This window comes from Eleutherodactylus coqui, chromosome 7 (genome assembly GCF_035609145.1).
Source record: "Eleutherodactylus coqui strain aEleCoq1 chromosome 7, aEleCoq1.hap1, whole genome shotgun sequence".
In the NCBI taxonomy this organism is placed as follows: Eukaryota; Metazoa; Chordata; class Amphibia; order Anura; family Eleutherodactylidae; genus Eleutherodactylus; species Eleutherodactylus coqui.
The window spans coordinates 145,462,939-145,482,465 of NC_089843.1; the positions used below are offsets into that span (position 1 = coordinate 145,462,939).

The window sequence follows — 19,527 nt, forward strand, 5'->3', positions numbered from 1 at the left end:
TTAATCCCATGTCATTGTTTATCATCAGCATAAAGGCAAAAAGTTCATGTGTGGCTTCCCCGGCCAATGTATCTAAAACACATACCATCCAGGAGTTCAACTGTGGTGCTCCGTCTACTTTCACATCTTTATCAGTGGACTATATGTTTTTACTTCTCTACTCATCTTGTTCTGGTATTCGTTTAAGTGCAAATTAATCACATCATGTCTGTGCCTTGTCATAATATATATATATATATATATATATATATATATATATATATATATACATACATACACACACACACACACACGCGCGCAAACATGTTTCTTCAGATCCATTCCATAAGCCTGAGGAAGAACCCTGTGTAGGTTGGAAAGCTCGCTATAACCATGTATTTTTGTTAGCCATTTAAGGCTATCATATCTACAAGATTACTTGGTTTCTTTTGCTGGGAACAATAACATTTTGCTCTACTGGCTAAGGGCTCCTGTCCACAGGCGACCCGCGGCGAATATCCGACTGCGGGGAACGCAGCCCCCTGTCCACGAGCGGAGAGTCATAGCGATTCTCCGCTTGTGGCCAGCAATTCACATCATGCTGCAAATTGCCGTGGTTCTCTGCAGTGAGCCCATCTGTCAGATAGGCTCACCGCAGAGATCTGTCTGCAGGCTCCTGCTCCCGGGCGGCGGCTTCCGCAGCAGAGATTCACCGCGGGATTTTGCAACGCCCCTGGACAGGCAGCCTAAAACGGTACCAAACCTGTTTTCAGTCTATTTGTGAGACAAGCTGATAAGCCAACTCCCAAATGAAGATGGAATTCCATTCTCGGGAAGTAAAACTTTCAAAGCGGCTATTTTTCCTGACCATCCAGCTGGACTTTGTTACTTTTTGGATTTGCTATTACCAGCATAGCTTTGTTATTTGTTACACAGTCATATTTGAAGAAAAAGTATATTTCAGACATCACTGATAGGGGGAATACACACTTGCGTTTTTCTTGCGCGTTTTTTTCACGCAATATCGCTGCATTTTTTTTTACGCGATTGTCAATGGGACTTTCTAATGTTAAAAACGCATCGCACAAAAATCGCAAAGCACAAACTTGCGATGCGTTTTTAACATGAGAAAGTCCCATTGACAATCGCGTGAAAAAAACGCAGCGATATCGTGTAAAAAAACCCGCAAGAAAAATGCAAGTGGGTATTTACCCATAGGTAAATTCTGTTGAGTATATTCAATAACGCTTATAGTAGTTAAGATAGTTGTCAGCAGAACCAGCTGTATCCACTAATAATTTGATATCGCACAAAAAGTATTTTTTGCAGAAATTTCTGTCTAAAAAAACCCATTCTACAGATGTGAGCGGGGATGCTTCTGCAGCGTGTGCATGCCTCTCTGCAAGTGCCATTCATATAGATGTGATTGTTCTCAGTAGGGCTGCCTGTCCATGGGCATAGCATAGGGAGCCGCCGCTGGGGAGCAGGAGACAGCTGACGGTTCTCCACACTGAGTCTATCGGCCAGGCTAAAGCTATGGAAAGCTTTAGACAGCGTGATTCGCCAGCGATTTATCGCCGATGGAATCATGCCTGTGAACATGCAGCCTAAGAGAAACCAAGTAATCTTGTAGATAGGATACCTTTTAATGGCTAACAAAAAATACATGATGTTACAGCGAGCCTTCCAACCTACTCAGGGTTCTTCCTCAGACATAATGAAATAGACAAACATATGACAAAGCACAGACATGATGTGATTAATTTGCACTTAAAACAATACCAGAACAGAATGAATAGAGAAATAAATAAATACATAAATAGTCCACTGATAAAGATGTGCCAGTTTTATTGTCTCTGAATTAGTGTTAGAGGGTCACTAGGCCAGAGTGTTATCTATAGATTTCTCATACTTCCCAGTCACGCACGAATCCTCTTGTAGAATTTAGCCCTTTGTTTAAAGTGTCAAACGTTGTTATAAATTTTCTGTTTACTCCGGTCCGAGATCAGACGACCTAGCATTGTCTTCACATGATTGTACAAGTTGTTATAAATTTGTACTCACAAGTTTTTCTGTGGCTTTGTGATTTGAGGCATATATAGATATTCATATAGACGTTACACACCAAGATAGGACATGCCGTGTTTTCTTTTCATGTGAAAAAAATGCATGTCTGGATGACCCAATGTAAATCAATGGTCTTTTATGACCGAGTATCATATGGATGAAATGTACGAGTGTAATGCGCAGCCCCCATACACCCATGTGAGTGAGCACCTAAGTTTACACAACACCTTATCTACTCAAACCAAGTTCTTGATCAGGTAAAACTAAAAGCTCATGATGATCCTACGTGATGAAGTGCTCAGCTCAAACACGTAATCCGTGTAGCTTTTTAAGGCCTTTTACCTATACACTGCTCCTAACTAAGGTGTAAACCTTAGGCCTCATTCAATTCTCGAGCGAGCATTGCCTTTAGCGAGTATCTCCCCCGCTCGAGACTGCAGGTTCGGGTGCCGGCAGCGGGCACGGAGCTGCGGGGCAGAACGGAGGGGAGATCTCTCTCCCCCCTGCTCCCTCCTGCTGACAGCCGCTACTCACCGCTCCCCCGCGCCGGCACCCGAACCTGCAGTCTCGAGCGGGCAGGTACTCGCTAAAGGCAATGCTCGCTCGAGCAATTGCCTTTAGCAAGGATACTCGCTCATCTCTAGTGATGACCTATCCTTTAATAAAAAAGATTCCTATGGGAGCTTAAAAAGGGATGGGGAGGGAGTTTACCTGTGTCCGGCGCTTGGAAACAAGACAGTTAGCGCTATTTAAGCTAATAGAAGCCATTCTCTCAACCGACGGAAGTCTGAGCTGCAGCGTTTTGTTTTTTTTCATACGGTATGGTCATGTGAATTGACGAGAAAACGCTAAATAATGTTGGAATTAGAATGCAACTATTCTTCACGATTGCGCTTTTTGGCCATGTGAATTAGGCATTAGGCTAGTTTCACAGGAGCGGTTTATCACTGCGATTTAACCGCAATAAAGCGGCGTCCAAAAATCGCGACCATCGGAAACTTTGAATTCCAATGCATTTGTTCAGATGGGCAATTTTCCAGGGTGTAAAAGCAGCCTATGGCTCCTATAGCAGTCTATGAGAGCCATCAGGAAAGGGAAAGGGGATGGAGTTCAGCAACCGCTCGTGTTGTTAAAGTCCCTCCCCTCCCTTGGCTGGCAGCTCCCATAGGCTGGGGAGGCAGTTTAGCACGACTAGCTCTGCTAAGCTCCCACCCCCTCCCCTTGCCGACAGACAGCAAGGGGCGGAGAGGGGTTGGGAGTTTAGGAGAGCAGATCTCTCTCCCCCCGGCCGATGGTACTCCGGGCTGCAGCGTATATACACTGCACCCAGCTGTCTGAATGGGCGGTAATATGGGAGATGCAGCCACGACTTGGTCGCAGACACCACTCGTTCACTCGATTTTCGCCCACGATGCAAACGGCCAAAAATCGCAGAGCCCATTGTGAAAGAGCCCTTAAGATGATTTTACACGGAACAATTATCATTCTAAATGCCAACGACTGAATGATGAACTACAATTCATTCACTTATCGTTCATTTCATGCAAGCATTAAACTCATTGTTGGCTCATTCAGTAATCATCGATTGTTCACCTGCTCTCATTCACTGGTGTAGTGAATGGAATGACAGAACAATCCTGTTAAAAAAAAAAAAACAGATGTATCTTTGCGTTTAAACCGATCATTTGCTTATTCGCTTTGGCAAACGATTATTACAACGTGTAAAGTACACACAAGGATTATCGTTCTCCCGCAGGAGGGGGGGGGGGGGGGGGCGGGTTAACAATAATCGTTGTGTGTAAGCATGCTGAAGGTGAACGTTCGGTATTGTACAAGGCTTAAATGCTCCCTCTACCACATTATATGCTGTGAAAGGGTCATCTAGGGCTGGAGAGATGTGCAGGGTGGCTCAATTACAAGGAAACTAATGGAACAGCTGCCCAGCCCACCGATATGTGAGAGTGCTGGCCCAGCCGACAGGGACGCCAATCACCAATAGTGTGTGGTCAGGTGGCTGCTGTATAAGTGGATTTGTTTCATCACCCTGCTGGTTAGGAATTCCCAATCACATCTTCAAGCGAGGGACAAAAAGTGTGTAAAAAAAAAGTTTTCCTCGAATGGTAGAGTTGGAAGGGACCTCCCGTGTCATTGGGTCCAACACCCTGTTCTATGTAGGATTTATTTATTTCTCTAGTCATCCTGTTCTGGTATTGCTATAAGGGCAAATTAATCAGATACATGTCTGTGCCTTGTCCTGTGTATGTATGTATGTTTATAAAATCTTCAGATCTATTACTTTTTGCCTGAGGAAAAACCCTGAAAGGTTCGAAAGCTCACTATAACATCATGTATTTTTGTTAGGCATTAAAAGGTATCATATCTACAAGATTACTTGGTTTCTCTTGCTGGAAACAATCACGTGTCTCCTCCCTTTCAGTTTCATCCCATTGCTTCTAGTCTTCCCTTGTACAAATGAGAATAGGGCTGATCCCTCTGGACTGTGACAGCCCCTCAGATATTTGTAGACAGCTAGTAAGTCTCCTCGCAGCCTTCTTTTTTGTAAGCTTAACATTCCTAGATCCTTTAGGCCTCATGTCCACAGGGAAAATAAGAATTATAATCCGCAGCGTTTTTCCCGCACGCGGATCCGCACTCCATAGAAATGCATTGACCACCCGCGGGTAGATAAATACCCGCGGATGGTATTTAAAAGTGAACTTAAAAATTTCTGGAGCATGAGGAAAAAAAATTGCCATGCTCCATTTTAGTGCGGATCACGCGTGCGGGAGCTCATAGAGCACATAGCTCAATTGATCTCCCGCATGAAAAATAAAAGACAATTACAGTGCATCCGCAGCCCAAATCCGCGTTACAAATCCGCAGCGGATCTGATCCTCATGTCCACTGGCACATTCGGATTTTAAATCCGCAGCGTTTTTCCTGCACACGGATCCACGCCCCATAGGGATGCATTGGACACCCGCAGGTAGTTAAATACCTGCGGATGTCATTTTTCCCTGCAGGCGCGGGTCCCACGTGCAGGAAAAAATCTGGACATGCTCCATTTAGGTGCGGGTCTCCCGCAGGCTTCTATTGAAGGAGACCCGCGTCTGAATTAAACTCACCTGCTCCGGGCGATGCAGGTCTTCCTTCCTTCGCGGCCGTAAACTTCTCTCTCCGGCCCGGCGGATGTGCTCGGCACATCCGCCAGGCCGAAGAAAGAAGATCTGGCCGCGAAGGAAGGAAGACACGCACAGACCGCAGCAGGTGAGTTTATTCTTATTTTCAGCCCTCATGTCCGCGGGGCAGGAGGGATCCGCTACAGATTCTCCATGGAGAATCCGTAGCGGGCCTGATTTTCCCCGTGGACATGAGGCCTTAATCGTTCCTCATAGGACATGATTTGCAGACTGCTTACCATCATGGCAGCTCTTCTCGGAACTTGCTCGTTTGTCGATGTCTTTTTTTTTTTTTTTTTTTTTAAAGTGGGGTGACCAGAACCGGATACAGTATTCTAGATGACGTCTGACTTTCACACGGCCAAGAAAATCACGTGAGATTTGTGCAGTGTGAAACACACAAATCTTACACAAGTATGAACCCCATTCCTTTGAATGCAGTCATATACATGAGCGATCTTTCTCTGTGCAGGAAAAGTAGAGGGGACTAATTACCTCACATGATCTAGACTCTATGTTTCTCTTAATGCATCCCAGAATTGTTTCACCTATTTTGCTGCTGCATCACACTGTTGACTCATGTTCAGTCTATGATCTATTAGTATACCCAAGTCTTTTTCCCATGTGCTGCTGCTTAGCCCAATTCCTCCCATTCTGTATGTGCCCCTTTTATTTTTCTTGCCCAGATGTAGGACTTTGCATTTCTCCTTGTTAAATACCATTGTTAGTCACTGGCCACTGTGCAAGCTTGTCCAGCTCTTTTTGAATCCTCGCTCTTTCTTCTATAACGTTAGCTATCCCTCCTAGCTTTGCGTCGTCTGTAAATTTCATCCATTTCTCCTCAATGCCCTCTTCCAGATCATTTATAAAAATGCTGAACATTAGGGGGGAAAAAGACATTGGGCATCACCCCATTTGTAATAACTAGTATTGTAAAAATATTTTGTACATTAAACCAGATGGTAAAAGATTTAAAAGAGGGGAGGGTGGGTGAAGGGGTGGAACACAACTTCCATTTTTCCTTCAACCACCTCCCAAAAACACAAAAAAAAAAATCAAAACTGCACATGTAACTCAGAATGGCACCAATGAAAACTATGCTGTCACCATAGCGGAAAGAACTTGATAGCTCTTATTTGGGGTAGGGGGTTAGTATTCCAGCTTTTACTACTATTGATAAAGACTCAGGCATTTATCCATGCCTGAAAGCGCTGCGGAATAAGTTGGCGCTATACAAATAAAGATTATTATTATTATTATTATTATTATAATAAAGAGGGATCCTGCCACTGCTACAACTAGGAAAAGCAGTGAAAGGTACTACTGGAAAAGGGAACCACTGCTGTGACATGTATGGCAGGGTAACACATACTGGCTCCGATGTGATCGCTGTCGGCTTTATTGGCCACTACTCTGAACAGGTCCAAGGGGGAGGAGAGATACAAAAGATTTACCCTTCTGGATCCAACATGGGTTTTGAGGTGAAAAATACAAACATCGCCCAACCTGGTTATGTGATGTATTGCAGGTAGTGCTGTATGTGCTTCTGTGCCTCTCCCAGCCTCGCATGACTGTGATCTTTGGCTTTTGATTGAGTCCAGGGATGCATGGAAGACCCCCCACATCGCCATGACCACTTCTGATCAATGACAGACTATTTTGATTTTCCCTTTGAATATAAAAAGTTAAAAACAGCCAAAGAGAGTCGGACAAAAGTTTGGATATTCACTGAGCTTTATTCAAACAATCCAACAGTAAAGGTTATTAGTATGTAGCAGGTTCTTGTTTCCAGGGGTGCACAATCCTAAACGTACCCATTTCCCCATGTTCATCTGGATATTTCAAGGGATTATCTCATCAGAAACAAAAGGGGCAGCGGATCACCCTAGATCTACCCCAGTATATAACCCATTCTGCCAGGGAAGCCACAGCCAGGCAGTTTTCCCGCTAGGGCCGCTGCAGGTGAAATGTGGCGATCTACTCTAATAAGATCTGTGAGCCGTGATCTATAGCCCCACAGCTGCCACGGAAGCCCCAAATAGTTGGAAGTTCACAGTATCTATAGCGCCAACATACCCCTCAGTATACCCCCAACTCCCACCGACGCCCATTCATTAGGCCTCATGTCCACGGCTAAAATAAAATTTAAAATCCGGAGCGTTTCACCTGCAGCGTGTTCCGCGCCCCATAGGGATGCATTGGACACCGGCAGGTAATTAAATACCTGCGGATGTCATTTTCCCTTGAGGCGCGGATTGCGTGTGCAGGGAAAACACCCGCGGCATGCTCGACTTCAGTGCGGGTCTCCTGCAGGCTTCTGTTGAAGCCTATGGAAGGCGTCTGGATCCGCGGCACACCCACAGCTGAATTCCTGCTCTCCGGCGCGGGAGCGCAGGAGGTCAAAAAAAAGAATGGAGTGCACGGCACATGCGCGTGGCACGCTGCCGGCATGCCGAGCACATCCACCGGGCCGAAGAAAGAAGATTTGGCCGCGACGAAGGGCAGATCCGCAGAGTCCGGACAGGTAAGTAATGCTTACTTTTTAGCCTCATGTCCGCGGGAAAGGAGGGACCTGCTGCGGGATTCTGCATGGAGAATCCGCGACGGGCCTGATTTTCTCCGTGGACATGAGGCCTAAGTGTACCTTCGCGTTTATGGAAAGGTGTTCATTAACTTCAATGGGGAAGGTGGGGGGCACAAAAACATGTCTGCAGTACTGCAATGCAAGTGTCTTAAAAAGTACTGTTACCTTGAATTACTTCTAATACCTACCATCCCCACTACAGCCACGAGTAGCGTACTAGTTGTTACCAGGCTAGGTCTATGGGGTGCTGCTAGCAGTGTATAGAATACAGTAACTTCAACTTACAGGGATAGAAGAGCCAATTCTTGGTATAAAATGCGCATTTATGTGCAACGTTTCTCCACACTGGCCAAGTCTGAGAAGTGACAGTTGGGATCACAAATTGCATACGGTCTAAAAACCTGCACCAAAATGTGCAATGAAACCCCCTATTTAACATGCGGTGTCTGTTATTAATTCCAATGCAAAATGTAGCCACAGATTCTACTGCATTACAATGAAGTCAGTCTGCGGTGGAGACCTGCGCCATTCCCACAGCACAAGGTATGCTGCGGAATTACAACAAGCAGGCATTTGGAATCTGTAAGTAGGATTGGGTGAAACCCCAATAACCTCCATTCTACTGTACTTGGTTACAGAACGCTGGAGCGGATTTCTCTACAAGTAACGCCACATGTTGGGATCACCCTTCGTTTTAAGGCCTCTTCACGTGGGTGTGCCCCAGAATTTCAGGTGCAACTCACGTTCACCCACGTGAAGAGGCCTTAAAACGAAGGAGGATCCCAACATGTGGCATTACTTGTAGAGAAATCAGCACCAACATTCTGTAACCAAGACCTTTGTGTATTTGGAACGGAAGCCTCAGTGCCGACCTCTGTGTAGTGGCCGGCGCTTGTAACTGCAGGCACAGCTCACATTTAGTCCAATGACAGCCATGCCTGCAGTTACCAGCACCAGCCACTACACAGAGGTCGGCGCATAGGCTTCCGCTACGACCTCTGTTTATTTGTGCCTGCTCAGCTTATCGGTCGGGGTCTCAAGCGACAGATCCCAGCTGATTGATCATCAGGATAGGTCCTCAATAGTTAGTCATCAGTAGCATTCGCCCTGGTAAACCCCTTTAACATATTAGTTATACTGCCCAGTGAACGCCAATTAACAAAATCTGCAATTCTGACCTGTTTTTTTTATCTTGCTTTTAGAAAGAAATAAAAAGCTATTAATATGTTACATGTTCCCAAAAACTGGCTAAATAAAGACTAGAGCTCATCCAGCAAAAAACAAGCCCCCATCGAGTCCATGGATGGAAGAATAATGCTCTGGCTCCTGGAATGCCAAGGCGCAAAACCAAATCTTACGAATAGTATGTTTTATCTAATCACTAGGTTTTTTTTTTAAAAAGCATTTTCCTGCATAGACTTGTGCCGCCCAGACAACAATGGGATCACATCTAGCCCGGACTCACAAGAACACTGCGTGTATAAGAGCATTTACCGCCGTGTGCGCCAGTCTAGTGCCACGTGGGGCAGCGATTTTTGAATGCCCATGACAGTATCTCACGCACGCCATCATGCGCTGTCTGACTGGTTTCATTTATTTTTCATTTCCTGCTCTGTCACCTAGTGATGTTGCGTATAAATGCCGCACACACAATGTAACTGCATATCTACAGCGTTTATTACGCGCCCATAGAGAATAGGGCTCCATCATACGTCACATGCAGCAAGATATAAATAATGGGCGCCATCTTTTATAACCCTTTACTGCTGGATGTTTGAACCATATATACAGGCATACCCACCCGCTCTAGTAGATCAGGTTATGGACACCCTGGGGCGGGGGTTTTTAAAAAAAAAACTTTTATGCCGGTACTTTTGGCTGGAAAGCATTTTTTGCAGTTGGGTTCAGTTTAAGGGGCCGCTTCCAGGTAAACCCGCCAATCAGTATCAACAGTTTTTGCATTCCAGGACGGCTGCTCGAATAGCGCCACCTGCTGTTTCTATTGTCTCCACCTGCTCAGTCTGGCTTCCGTCTCCGCTCTACGGGGTAGGAGGAGGGATTTCCGGTGTGGCAGGCGACCGGTCCTGAAGAGTCTTCTTCCATGTCAGAAGAAACGCTGAGCAGGCGATAAGACCAAGAGCCGTAGGCTGAACGCACACGGGCGGAAATTCCCAGGTGGATTTCCCGCTGCCATGGGATAGCCTTAGATAATGCAATCCTATGAAGACAGCCGCGATTTGACTGCGGGAAAACTCGTGCGGGAAACAAATTGTGGCAGGTCCTATTTCTGTGCCTCGCATGGGGCCCGCACAGAAGGGTCACTGGTGACGTGCCGGATGCACTCTTCACATGTGCCGGCTAAGCTGGAGGGGGCGAGCCGCAGGTCTCTGCAGGGGTACGGCTCAGATCAGAGCGGGTACAAAGGTGGGCAACTAAAGTAATAACTGGAACGGGCGGACTACAAGACCCAGAGAGGTGATCAAAACGATACGCGGTCACCGCACGCCCGTGTGACGGGGCCCATAGATATCAGTGGATGTCACTAAACACAGACGTGCATATTAGCACACAAAATCAGTGGGATTTCGAGCCATTTACTTGGACACACGTGAAAAGTCTGCCTCGGTGGGAGTTTCTTTGCCTTCCTCTGGATCAACAAGGGGGGGTAGCCACGGGCTGAACTGCATGGCCGCTGTCCCCCACCAGCCTAACAAACTATGATGGTGAGCGGCGCACTGCAGCCCACAGATACGCTGCATCTACACCGACCAAAATATGCAGCCGCCAGCATGAATGCATCCTCAAATTACCAAAACAAGCCCCCACAGGTGATCACGTGGGCCACTAACTGTTTTCAAACTACCCCAGTAGTTAGCAATGGCGCCCCCGGAGGACAGCGGGGTCACTACTACCTTTCTCTAAGAAGTCTGTAACCTTGAAGACAGAGGGCTGGCTGCTCGCGGGCTCCGGCCCGGGAGAGGCGCCCATAGCGGCCGGCTTCCCTCTACTCTTCTTCTTGCTCGCAGACATGCCGCACCGCCGGCCTCACACACACAACTTCCTCACGCTTCCCTGGCGCCGTATAGCATGAACTAAAAGCGCAAAACTCTCTGTAATCGGGACACGCCAAGTAATATGCGTCCGTCATACATAGAATACGACTTACATCACTTTCTAGTGCCGAGACAGCTGTTTGGCTCACTGTGGATGACGTCGTGAAGCCCGTACCGCCATCTTGTGTTCTGGTATAAGCGGTTAGCGGCGTCATTCGTAGACTTCTTATAGGATGTAAGGCTCTCAGTCTGTCACCGTGCGCGCCATAACACATCTACCTAGCAGTAGAGGAGAGCGCTCGGCCACTGGGGCTCCGAGTACCGTATTCACCGTGCCAATAGTAGACATGACGTGCCAATTGTAAACATGGTGGCTCAGTGCAAGAGCGACGTCTGAGTAGATTGTGCCGGGATGTGGCTGCTGGCAGCACGGCGGCTGTGGGGTGCCGGGTACTTGAGCACACGGGGGCGCTCTGTCAGCACGGGGGGTGTGGTGGAGCTGTGGCCGGGGGGCTCGGTAGACAAGTTTGGGGCAGTGACTGTGCGGCTGCAGCCGGGACACCAGCGAGACGAGGCGGCCTTCAGGAGCTGGTTACAGGGCAAGTGTCTGCCTGCAGTCCGGGGTGGCGAGGGGCACCGGGTCTCAGTAATGTCCGCCGCTCACATCTGTGGCGCAGCGTGCCATTCCGGTGCTATTTTTCTTATCAAAATGGCGAACAGCGGTCTGAAGCGCCACGGGCCCTTTTTAAAGTCGTGTATGAGTTGCGGTAGAGTGTTGCGGCTCCCGTAATGCACCGAAGCTGCAATGCAGGTGTGAACAAAGCCTTCCGTCCCGTTGCCGACTATTGCGCGATTAATCGTCATGCGGAGCGAATACGAATGATAACTCGGTCGTTGAGTTCATCTTTTATAGTGATGTAAGAGTTAGTCGCTCAGCGGAAAGTTGCGCGGTCTGAAGACCATCTTCCCATCATTCACAGAGGAGTGAATGGCGGCGACGCAGACTAACGTGCAATGAGCGTCTCAGAAACCAATTATTGGCGTGTGAAAGGCGATGGTGCGGACGCCTGCGAGTCGCTATGTATGTCCTCATCCCTCGCTTTCCTTCACTTCATCCCTGCGTGTAAACCAGCGTAAGGTTATGTACAGACATGGCGGAAAATATGGCAGATGTTTCATTGGTGCCGAATTTATCGAAATCAGCTGCGAGTATGCAGCTCCGGCTCCGGTCACACGGGCGTATGATTACCGCATATTACGCGGGGCGCTGTACGCCATGTGATACGCGGTAACTTGCCGACAGTCAATTACATTGTTGTTCGCGGTTCTGCTCACATCAGCGAGTCGGAAGGGCGTAATATAGGAGCGCAAGAAAAGAGCGCAGCGTGTTCTATGTTGCCGTGTACATACATGTGACAGAGCCGGTGTTTTCTATAGGTGCGTATATACGCGTGCCTATACGTAATCACTCGGGAAATGTGAACCAAAAAAACGTGGACTGCACAGTACAATTTTGCCGCCATACGCAGCCGTACGCCGGGTCACCTCCGGCTTCACAGCTCGATGTGACCCAGCAGCGGTTTACACGTACGCCCGTGTGACCCCTGCCTTGCTTTGGGTCGCACGGTGCTCCTTTTTACCTCCAAGTACCGCACTCTTCCTGCCGCACCAAGCGCGCAGCATTGTTTCACAAACCTGCCTTATTATTGATGCAGGAGGAGGACCTGGAGGGTCACATAGGCGGTATAGCCCATCTGCCTCAATGATAAGGCCAGTCTCACACGGGCGAAAAAAGTACGCAATTTTTGCGTGAAGCGAGAGTCGGTGAAAACACAGAATTATGAAACCCATGCTTTTCAATGGTTTCCTTCACCTTCGCAATGTTTTCACTCATGCGATCTTGCGTGAAGAAAAAATCACGGCATGTCCCATCGTTCTACGTTTTGCTCTTTTTCTATCGCCCAAGTTTCCCTATGGAGGCTTCGTTTTATCACAATGCACAAACTTGCGATTTTCGTGCAATGCGTATTTAACATTAGAACCTGCTATTGTCTTTCGCATGAGAAAATCGCAAAGCGGCAGCGATGTTTGTGAGATAAAGCAGTGCTGTGGTTCACACATATGAGTAAAAATGCGACCATGCCGCGATTTTCTCGTGTGAAACTCCCCTAAGCGAGATCTATCAACATTTTTGTTTGGCCACTGTTACACAGACCGCTAACAATAGGGATAATTACCGGCCTCCACCGGCCACGGCAGCCTCACCCCGCTGGTTATCTGTCAAACGCTAGCGCACATTTCATAGCGCCCTAAGGTGCAAATGGCTCGTCTTGTGTCAATTTATCCTAATGGTACGGCTGGAGTGATACATTTGGCACACTTTACTATATAGCCCCCTAAAATTAGTTTTTAGGTGCATAAAGTTAGAAGAAACCCTACCTGAATTCCTAATATTATGTGGTCTGATTGTTCCCGAAGTCACGATTATAACACACACACTTGTAGCATTCATGTGTTTTATTGAGCACATTAACCCCTTCACACCACAGGGTGTAAGTGTACGTCCTGGTAGTGGGGTACTTAACGCATTAGGACATACACTTACGTCCTGTAGATGGAGCGAGATCAGAAGAGACACAGCGGGGGTGCATAAAGACAGTGACCCCCCCCCCGCTGTTAACCCCTTACATGCCGCTATCTATGTAGTGCGCTCCCACTGTGGCGTCATCAGACCCCTGCGATGTAATCGCAGAATGCCTATAATCGCTATTACAAGCGATGAGGCATTGCAGGACAGCAGTCTTGCAATGCTTTATCATACCTGTTAGGGCTCCCCACGGACTTGCGTTTTTTAACGTGAATGTTATTGGGATTTTCTAATGTTAAAATCGCATCACATAAAAGTCGCAAAGCACAAACTTGCCATGCTTTTTTAACAATAGAAAGTTCCATTAACATTCGTGTTAAAAAACCGCAGCGTTAACGCAGTATTACAAAATCGCAAGTGTGTGGGAGTCCTTATGGTACAAGTCCCCTACAGGGATAAAAAAATAGTGTAAAAAAAAAACAAAAACCTTTTTTTTGTGCTTTTTTTTTTCCCTATTAGTATAAAAAAAAATTAAAATCCCACATATTTGGTATTGTCGTATCTGTAACAACTTGTATAATACATTAAACACACTTTATGCTGCACGGCAAAAAGCGGAAAAAATTAAAAAAAACTAAGGCAAAATGCTTTTTTTTTTTTCATTTTGACTCCTAAAAAAACATTATAAAAGGGATCAAAAAAGCCTTATGTACCCCAAAATGGTACCCTTAAAAACTACAGCTTGTCAAGCAAAAAACCAAGCCCTCGCAGAACTCTGTGGAAAAATAAAAAGAGAAGATTTTCATTGTGGAGAAACCTAAAAAAAAGAAGAATTTTGGTATCATTGTAATCGTACTGATCCGCAGAAAAAATGGATTGTCCTTTAGGCCCCTTGTCCACTGCCGTTGCGGAATATCGCTAGTGATATTCCACAGCGGGGGAGGAGGGGGGGACCGCTGTCCGTTCTCTGCGGCGAGCCTATCTGACAGATAGGCTCACCACGGAGATAATCCTGTGAGCGGAGAATCGCTATGATTCTCCACTCATGGGCAGGAGGCTGCGCTTTCCACAGCAACGCTATGGAAAGTGTGCACTGCGTTATTCACAGCCGGATTATCGCTGCGAATAACGCAATGCACTAATGCCCGTGGACGGGCAGCCTTATGCTGCAGGATTAACACTTTTTTTTTACAATGGCAGAATTGATGCGTTTTCTCTCCCTGATATAAAATAATAATAAAAGTTTTACAATATAGTCTATGTATCCAAAAATGGCACCAATAAAAACTACAGTTCGCCACGCAAAAAACAAGCCCTTGTACGGCCGCATCGATGGAAAAATTAAAAAAACCATGGCTTTTGAAAAATGGAGATGAAAATCCCTCAAAAATCATTACGCCCTTATGTCCAAAATAGATCATGTCCTTAAGGGGTTAAAGGGGCTTTCAGAGTTCTGTAAAGGCGTCGGAATAGTCCAGTTAAATCGCCTATTGCAATGTTGGGATGCGTTGAAAACATATTTAAAAACACGCTTTTTTTTTACAAACGCCTCTGTGAGAGCAGCCTTATTTGGCCATAACTTATTTGTGTTTGAAAACACATGTTTGGGGCATATTAGGCGACATTTTCAAATATAGCAAGGCATAGTACAAAAGAAGGGGACCCAACTGTATGTCGGCTGTATGCTGTTTCATAGGTTTTCTGCTGACAGAGACACATATAAGCTTAGTTTTGTTAGCATATCTATGCAGTAAGCTTGGTTCTGTTACTGTATCTATGCCGTAAGCTCAGTTCTGGTGCGGTATTTATGTAGTGACATCTATCAGCAGCCTGTAAACACTGACCCGGCGGGAGTATTGAGGTGCAGCACTGGACACGTGGAGAGCCGGGAGAGGAGAGGGCAGGAATTTCTTTAATGTTTTGGCCACGAGGAGCAAAAATTAAAGGGAAAAAAACCCTTCAAATGACCCTTTAAAAGAAAAGTTTGTCTGTGCAGTTCGGATCAGAAGTTGTTGCTGTAAGCTGCCCAGAATGCATCAAAATGTGCTGCAATACAGAAAAAAATAACTGTTTCTAATTTTAGGTGCCCTTAAAAGATGGCGAGAAGAAGGCCGGATTGCGGTGTGGCTGCACATCCCTATCATGCTAAGCGGACTAATAACCTGCGCTGCCTCGGAAGGATTTACATTTCATCATGCTGAAAAGGACACCTCTACGTTGACTCTTTGGTTAAAGAATGGTCCAAACAAGTTGCCTGGGTATGCCACACACCAAGTAGGAGTTGCAGGTTAGTTCAATACCTAATTTCCTGTAAGTTGGTTTACTGCAGTGGTTCACAGATTGCCAGCCGACACCTGGATTTCTCATTTTGTTTCATTTGACAAGACCAGATACCACCTAGCATCAACTGAGAACCAAGTTGTGTACAAGGCACCCTCAGGCCTCATGTCCACTGGACAATTAGAATTAGCAAATCCACGTGGGTGTACCGCACGCGTGATCCGCGCCCATAGGGATGCATTGGACACCAGCAGGTAAGTAAATACCTGCGGATGTCAATTTTCCCTGCTGCGCGGATCACGTGTGCGGGAAATCACCCGCAGCATGCTCCATTTTCTGGGGGTCTCTCGCACGCTTCCATAGAAGCCTATGGAAGCCGTCCGTATCCGCAGTACACCCGCAGCTAAATTTCTGCTCTCCAGCATGGGAGAGCAGGAGTTAAAAAAAAAAGAGTGCATGGCGCATTTCCTAGTGGACATGAGGCCTAAGGGTTCCTTATACACAATTGAATCCAATGCATTCCTTCTGATGGCCGGCATATTTTTTTTTCTTTTAAATTTGTTTTTATTAACCAAATCGGGTACACATCTGAAATTGCAATAGTATTACAAACATTCACTATTTAGGATTAGCCAGCGTATTTACATGGGTAAACAGCTGCGTATATACGCTTGTGGGAATAAAGCCTAAGGGTCCTTTTCACACGGGTAGAATTAGCTCACAGTCTGCACTGATACACGCAGCAATATCTGCAGGCCTAACTGCGGATTTTGATGCAGAATTGAAAATGGGTTAAATCTTCCTGCAATTCCACATCAAAATCTGCAGTTAGCCCTGTGGTGGAATCCACGGCGGCAGCTTAAGCTGTGTCTTGTGGTGCATCCTGGCGGAATAATTCCACCCACATGAATGTATCCTTGGGGTGGTTTCACACCAGTGGAATATTTCTGCAATACTCACCTTAAGACGCAGCTTAAAGCCACTCTCACACATACCGTCGGCAAAACGCTTTGATTTCAATCACTTGGCGCTTTGCTGCGATTTTACTTTAGTTTTCAGCCACAGCTTGTTTTAGCGCACCCCATCATTGGGATGGTGAAGAGGTGAGCTAAATGCCAAAAAACAGAGCAGATGGCGCTCGAAAACCGCGGCTCTGGAAAGCATCACAATCAAGCACATGTCTGCGAGCCCCCATTGAAATCAATGGGAGTGTTATATCGCGATTACCGCAGTGTTTTGGAAGCACTTGTGTGAGAGGGGCTTAAAGGGGTTTCCCCATGACTTAAAATTGCTTCACAACCTCTCTGGTTACTGCTTACCAGGACATGTGACTGCTGCAGCCAATCACTGGCTATAGAAGGTCACTGCTGTTGTCAGTGATTGGCTGCAGCAGTCACAGGTGCCGATTAACAGCAACCAGAGTGGTTGTGAAGCAGTTTTAAGTCATGTGGATTTTGGTGCGGAACTTTGTGTATTCATTGCAAAAATATTCCACTTCTGAGAAAACAGTCTAACGCCTATTTTTCAAGCCAAAATCGGGTGTGCATCATGAGAGGAGAGAAAGTAGGAGGCTGCTATTACATGTTTACTTTTCTTGGTCTGCATTAAAAACAATGCACTTGAAAATTGCATGTGTTTTTGAAAAATACACAAGAGTTTTGCATTTTACATCTTTACGAATAATTAAAGAGGTTGTCCCGCGAAAGCAAGTGGGGTTATACACTTCTGTATGGCCATATTAATGCACTTTGTAATATACATTGTGCATTAATTATGAGCCATACAGAAGTTATTCACTTACCTGCTCCATTGCTAGCGTCCTCGTCTCCATGGTGCCATCTAATTTCAGCGTCTAATCGCCCGATTAGACGCGCTTGCGCAGTCCGGTCTTCTCCCTTCTGAATGGGTCCGCTCGTGCCGGAGAGCTGCTCCTCGTAGCTCCACCCCGTCACGTGTGTCGATTCCAGCCAATCAGGAGGCTGGAATCAGCAATGGAACGCACAGAGCCCACGGTGCACCATGGGAGAAGACCTGCGGTCCACCGTGGGTGAAGATCCCGGCGGCCATCTTAGCAAGGTAAGTAAGAAGTCACCGGAGCGCGGGGATTCGGGTAAGTACTATCCGTTTTTTTTTTTAATACATGCATCGGGTTTGTCTCGCGCCGAACGGGGGGCCTATTGAAAAAAAAAAAACCCGTTTCGGCGCGGGACAACCCCTTTAACATTGATCAAAAAATGCAAAATGCATGGGGTTTTTTTTTTCCCACAAACGCATAAGTTTTTATATGCATTTTTCAAAGTGCAATTTTGATGTGATTTTTAATGCAGACAAAAAAAATGCTGTGTATGAGGATCCTAAGTGACCTTCAGAGGGGCGGAATCTGGCCTCAATATGGAGAAAATTCTGCAGAATTGAAACTTCTGCGGGCAATTCTGCATCAATATCTGTATTTACATATGTGGGTTTTGATGTGGATTTTTGCAGCAGCTTGTTGCACGTGCCGATTACCACTAATTGCCTAATTGAAATAATCTAATGACAAGTCCAGGTGCTGCCCAGTTATTAGTAATGACCCACATGCTGTTACAGGAGATCATTTGCAGCATGTCTGGCCACCCTAGAAGGCCTCTTTCACACAGGCGGCAGAGATATCCCCGTGAGATAACCGCAGCAATATCGCAGCTGCATTCTGTGCAATATCACTGCATTTTCTCGTGGCGATATTGCAATTTTGTGGCACTACAAAGTCGCTCTTTTGCCGGGATTTTTCAAGGGGGGAGGGATTTAATGATAATTCTTATTTGCCTTAAAAAAGCAAAACAATACACCACCTATCTGTCGCTGTCTGCTCTGCTGCACTTCTCTACAGCTCCAGTACACTTACTTGTAGTTTTCAGCCAACTCTTCCTGTTTAGAGGTTCAAAAACCCCGCCCTCAGGAAACACTGACTCTGATTGGTTCTCGGACACTGCAGCTCAGCCAATCACTACAGCGCTCGATGAACCAATCGCAGCCATTCAATAAGCTGGCTGTGATTGGTTTTCGAGCGCTGCAGCTTAGCCAAACAGTGTTTGGCTGAGCTGCAGCACTCGAGAACCAATCCCTGCAGCGCTTGATGAACCAATCACAGCCATTGCATTGAATGACTGTGATTGGTTCATCAAGCACTGCAGTGATTGGCTGAGCTGTGGGGCTTGAGAATCAATCAGACCTAGCACTTCCTGGAGACGGGGCTTTTGAGCCCTTGACCAGGAAGCGTTCGCTAAAGACTGCAGACAAGTGTGGCAGAGCATCGGGAGAAGAAGTGTTATAGAGAGGACAGCACTTGATAGGTGATACATTGGTTTTGTTTTTTTTTCTTTTAGATCGGGCTCAGTTTAGGGGCAAACAGTAGGATTTCCTACTGTAAAAGTTACATCGCACCCCACGAAAACTGCGTTTTTATGTGATGCAAAGGAAGGGTCCATAGGGAAACATGGGCTACAAAACATAGCAAAAAATTTTTTTCTCACAATGTAGCATCCTACAAAACATCGCTAATGTGAAAAAACCCTTAAGAAAGCATGGGCTTCTCATACATGCGATTATTGCCCGTGTGAAAGCGGCCTAAGGCCTCCCTCACACAGGGCGTTTGCAGAAACGCAGCGTTTTTCAACGCTACGTTACTGCAGTTTCCGCAGCACTGGCATACTTTATGGCAGCGTTTTCAGCTCGGCAGAAAACGCAGCCAAGAATGCTGAAAAGAAGAAAAAAAGCTATACTCACCTAGCCGCTGCAGTCCGGGTCGCGGCCGCTGGT

General features: G+C 46.4%; 2 protein-coding genes across 3 annotated transcripts in view; one reads left to right on the forward strand and one right to left on the reverse strand.

Annotated features, from left to right (window-relative positions):
* AFG2A (AFG2 AAA ATPase homolog A) overlaps nucleotides 1–10,876 on the reverse strand; it is a 324,422-nt gene extending 313,546 nt beyond the window's left edge. Inside the window, exon 1 of the mRNA XM_066573780.1 lies at nucleotides 10,722–10,876. Within this exon, the coding sequence (XP_066429877.1) occupies nucleotides 10,722–10,839 (118 nt within the window). The 5' untranslated portion in view covers nucleotides 10,840–10,876. The remainder of the gene's footprint in view (nucleotides 1–10,721) is intronic.
* Nucleotides 10,877–11,023: 147 nt separating this feature from the next.
* The window catches only part of NUDT6 (nudix hydrolase 6), a 33,756-nt gene continuing 25,252 nt past the window's right edge, over nucleotides 11,024–19,527 (forward strand). Inside the window, exons 1-2 of one of the 2 annotated variants that reach the window (XM_066573782.1) lie at nucleotides 11,024–11,097; nucleotides 15,533–15,736. In XM_066573782.1, coding sequence (XP_066429879.1) covers nucleotides 15,592–15,736 — 145 coding nt within the window. In that variant the 5' untranslated portion in view covers nucleotides 11,024–11,097; nucleotides 15,533–15,591. Of the gene's footprint in view, nucleotides 11,098–11,232; nucleotides 11,462–15,532; nucleotides 15,737–19,527 lie in introns of those variants that run through there. The other variant, XM_066573781.1, reaches the window with a different exon arrangement.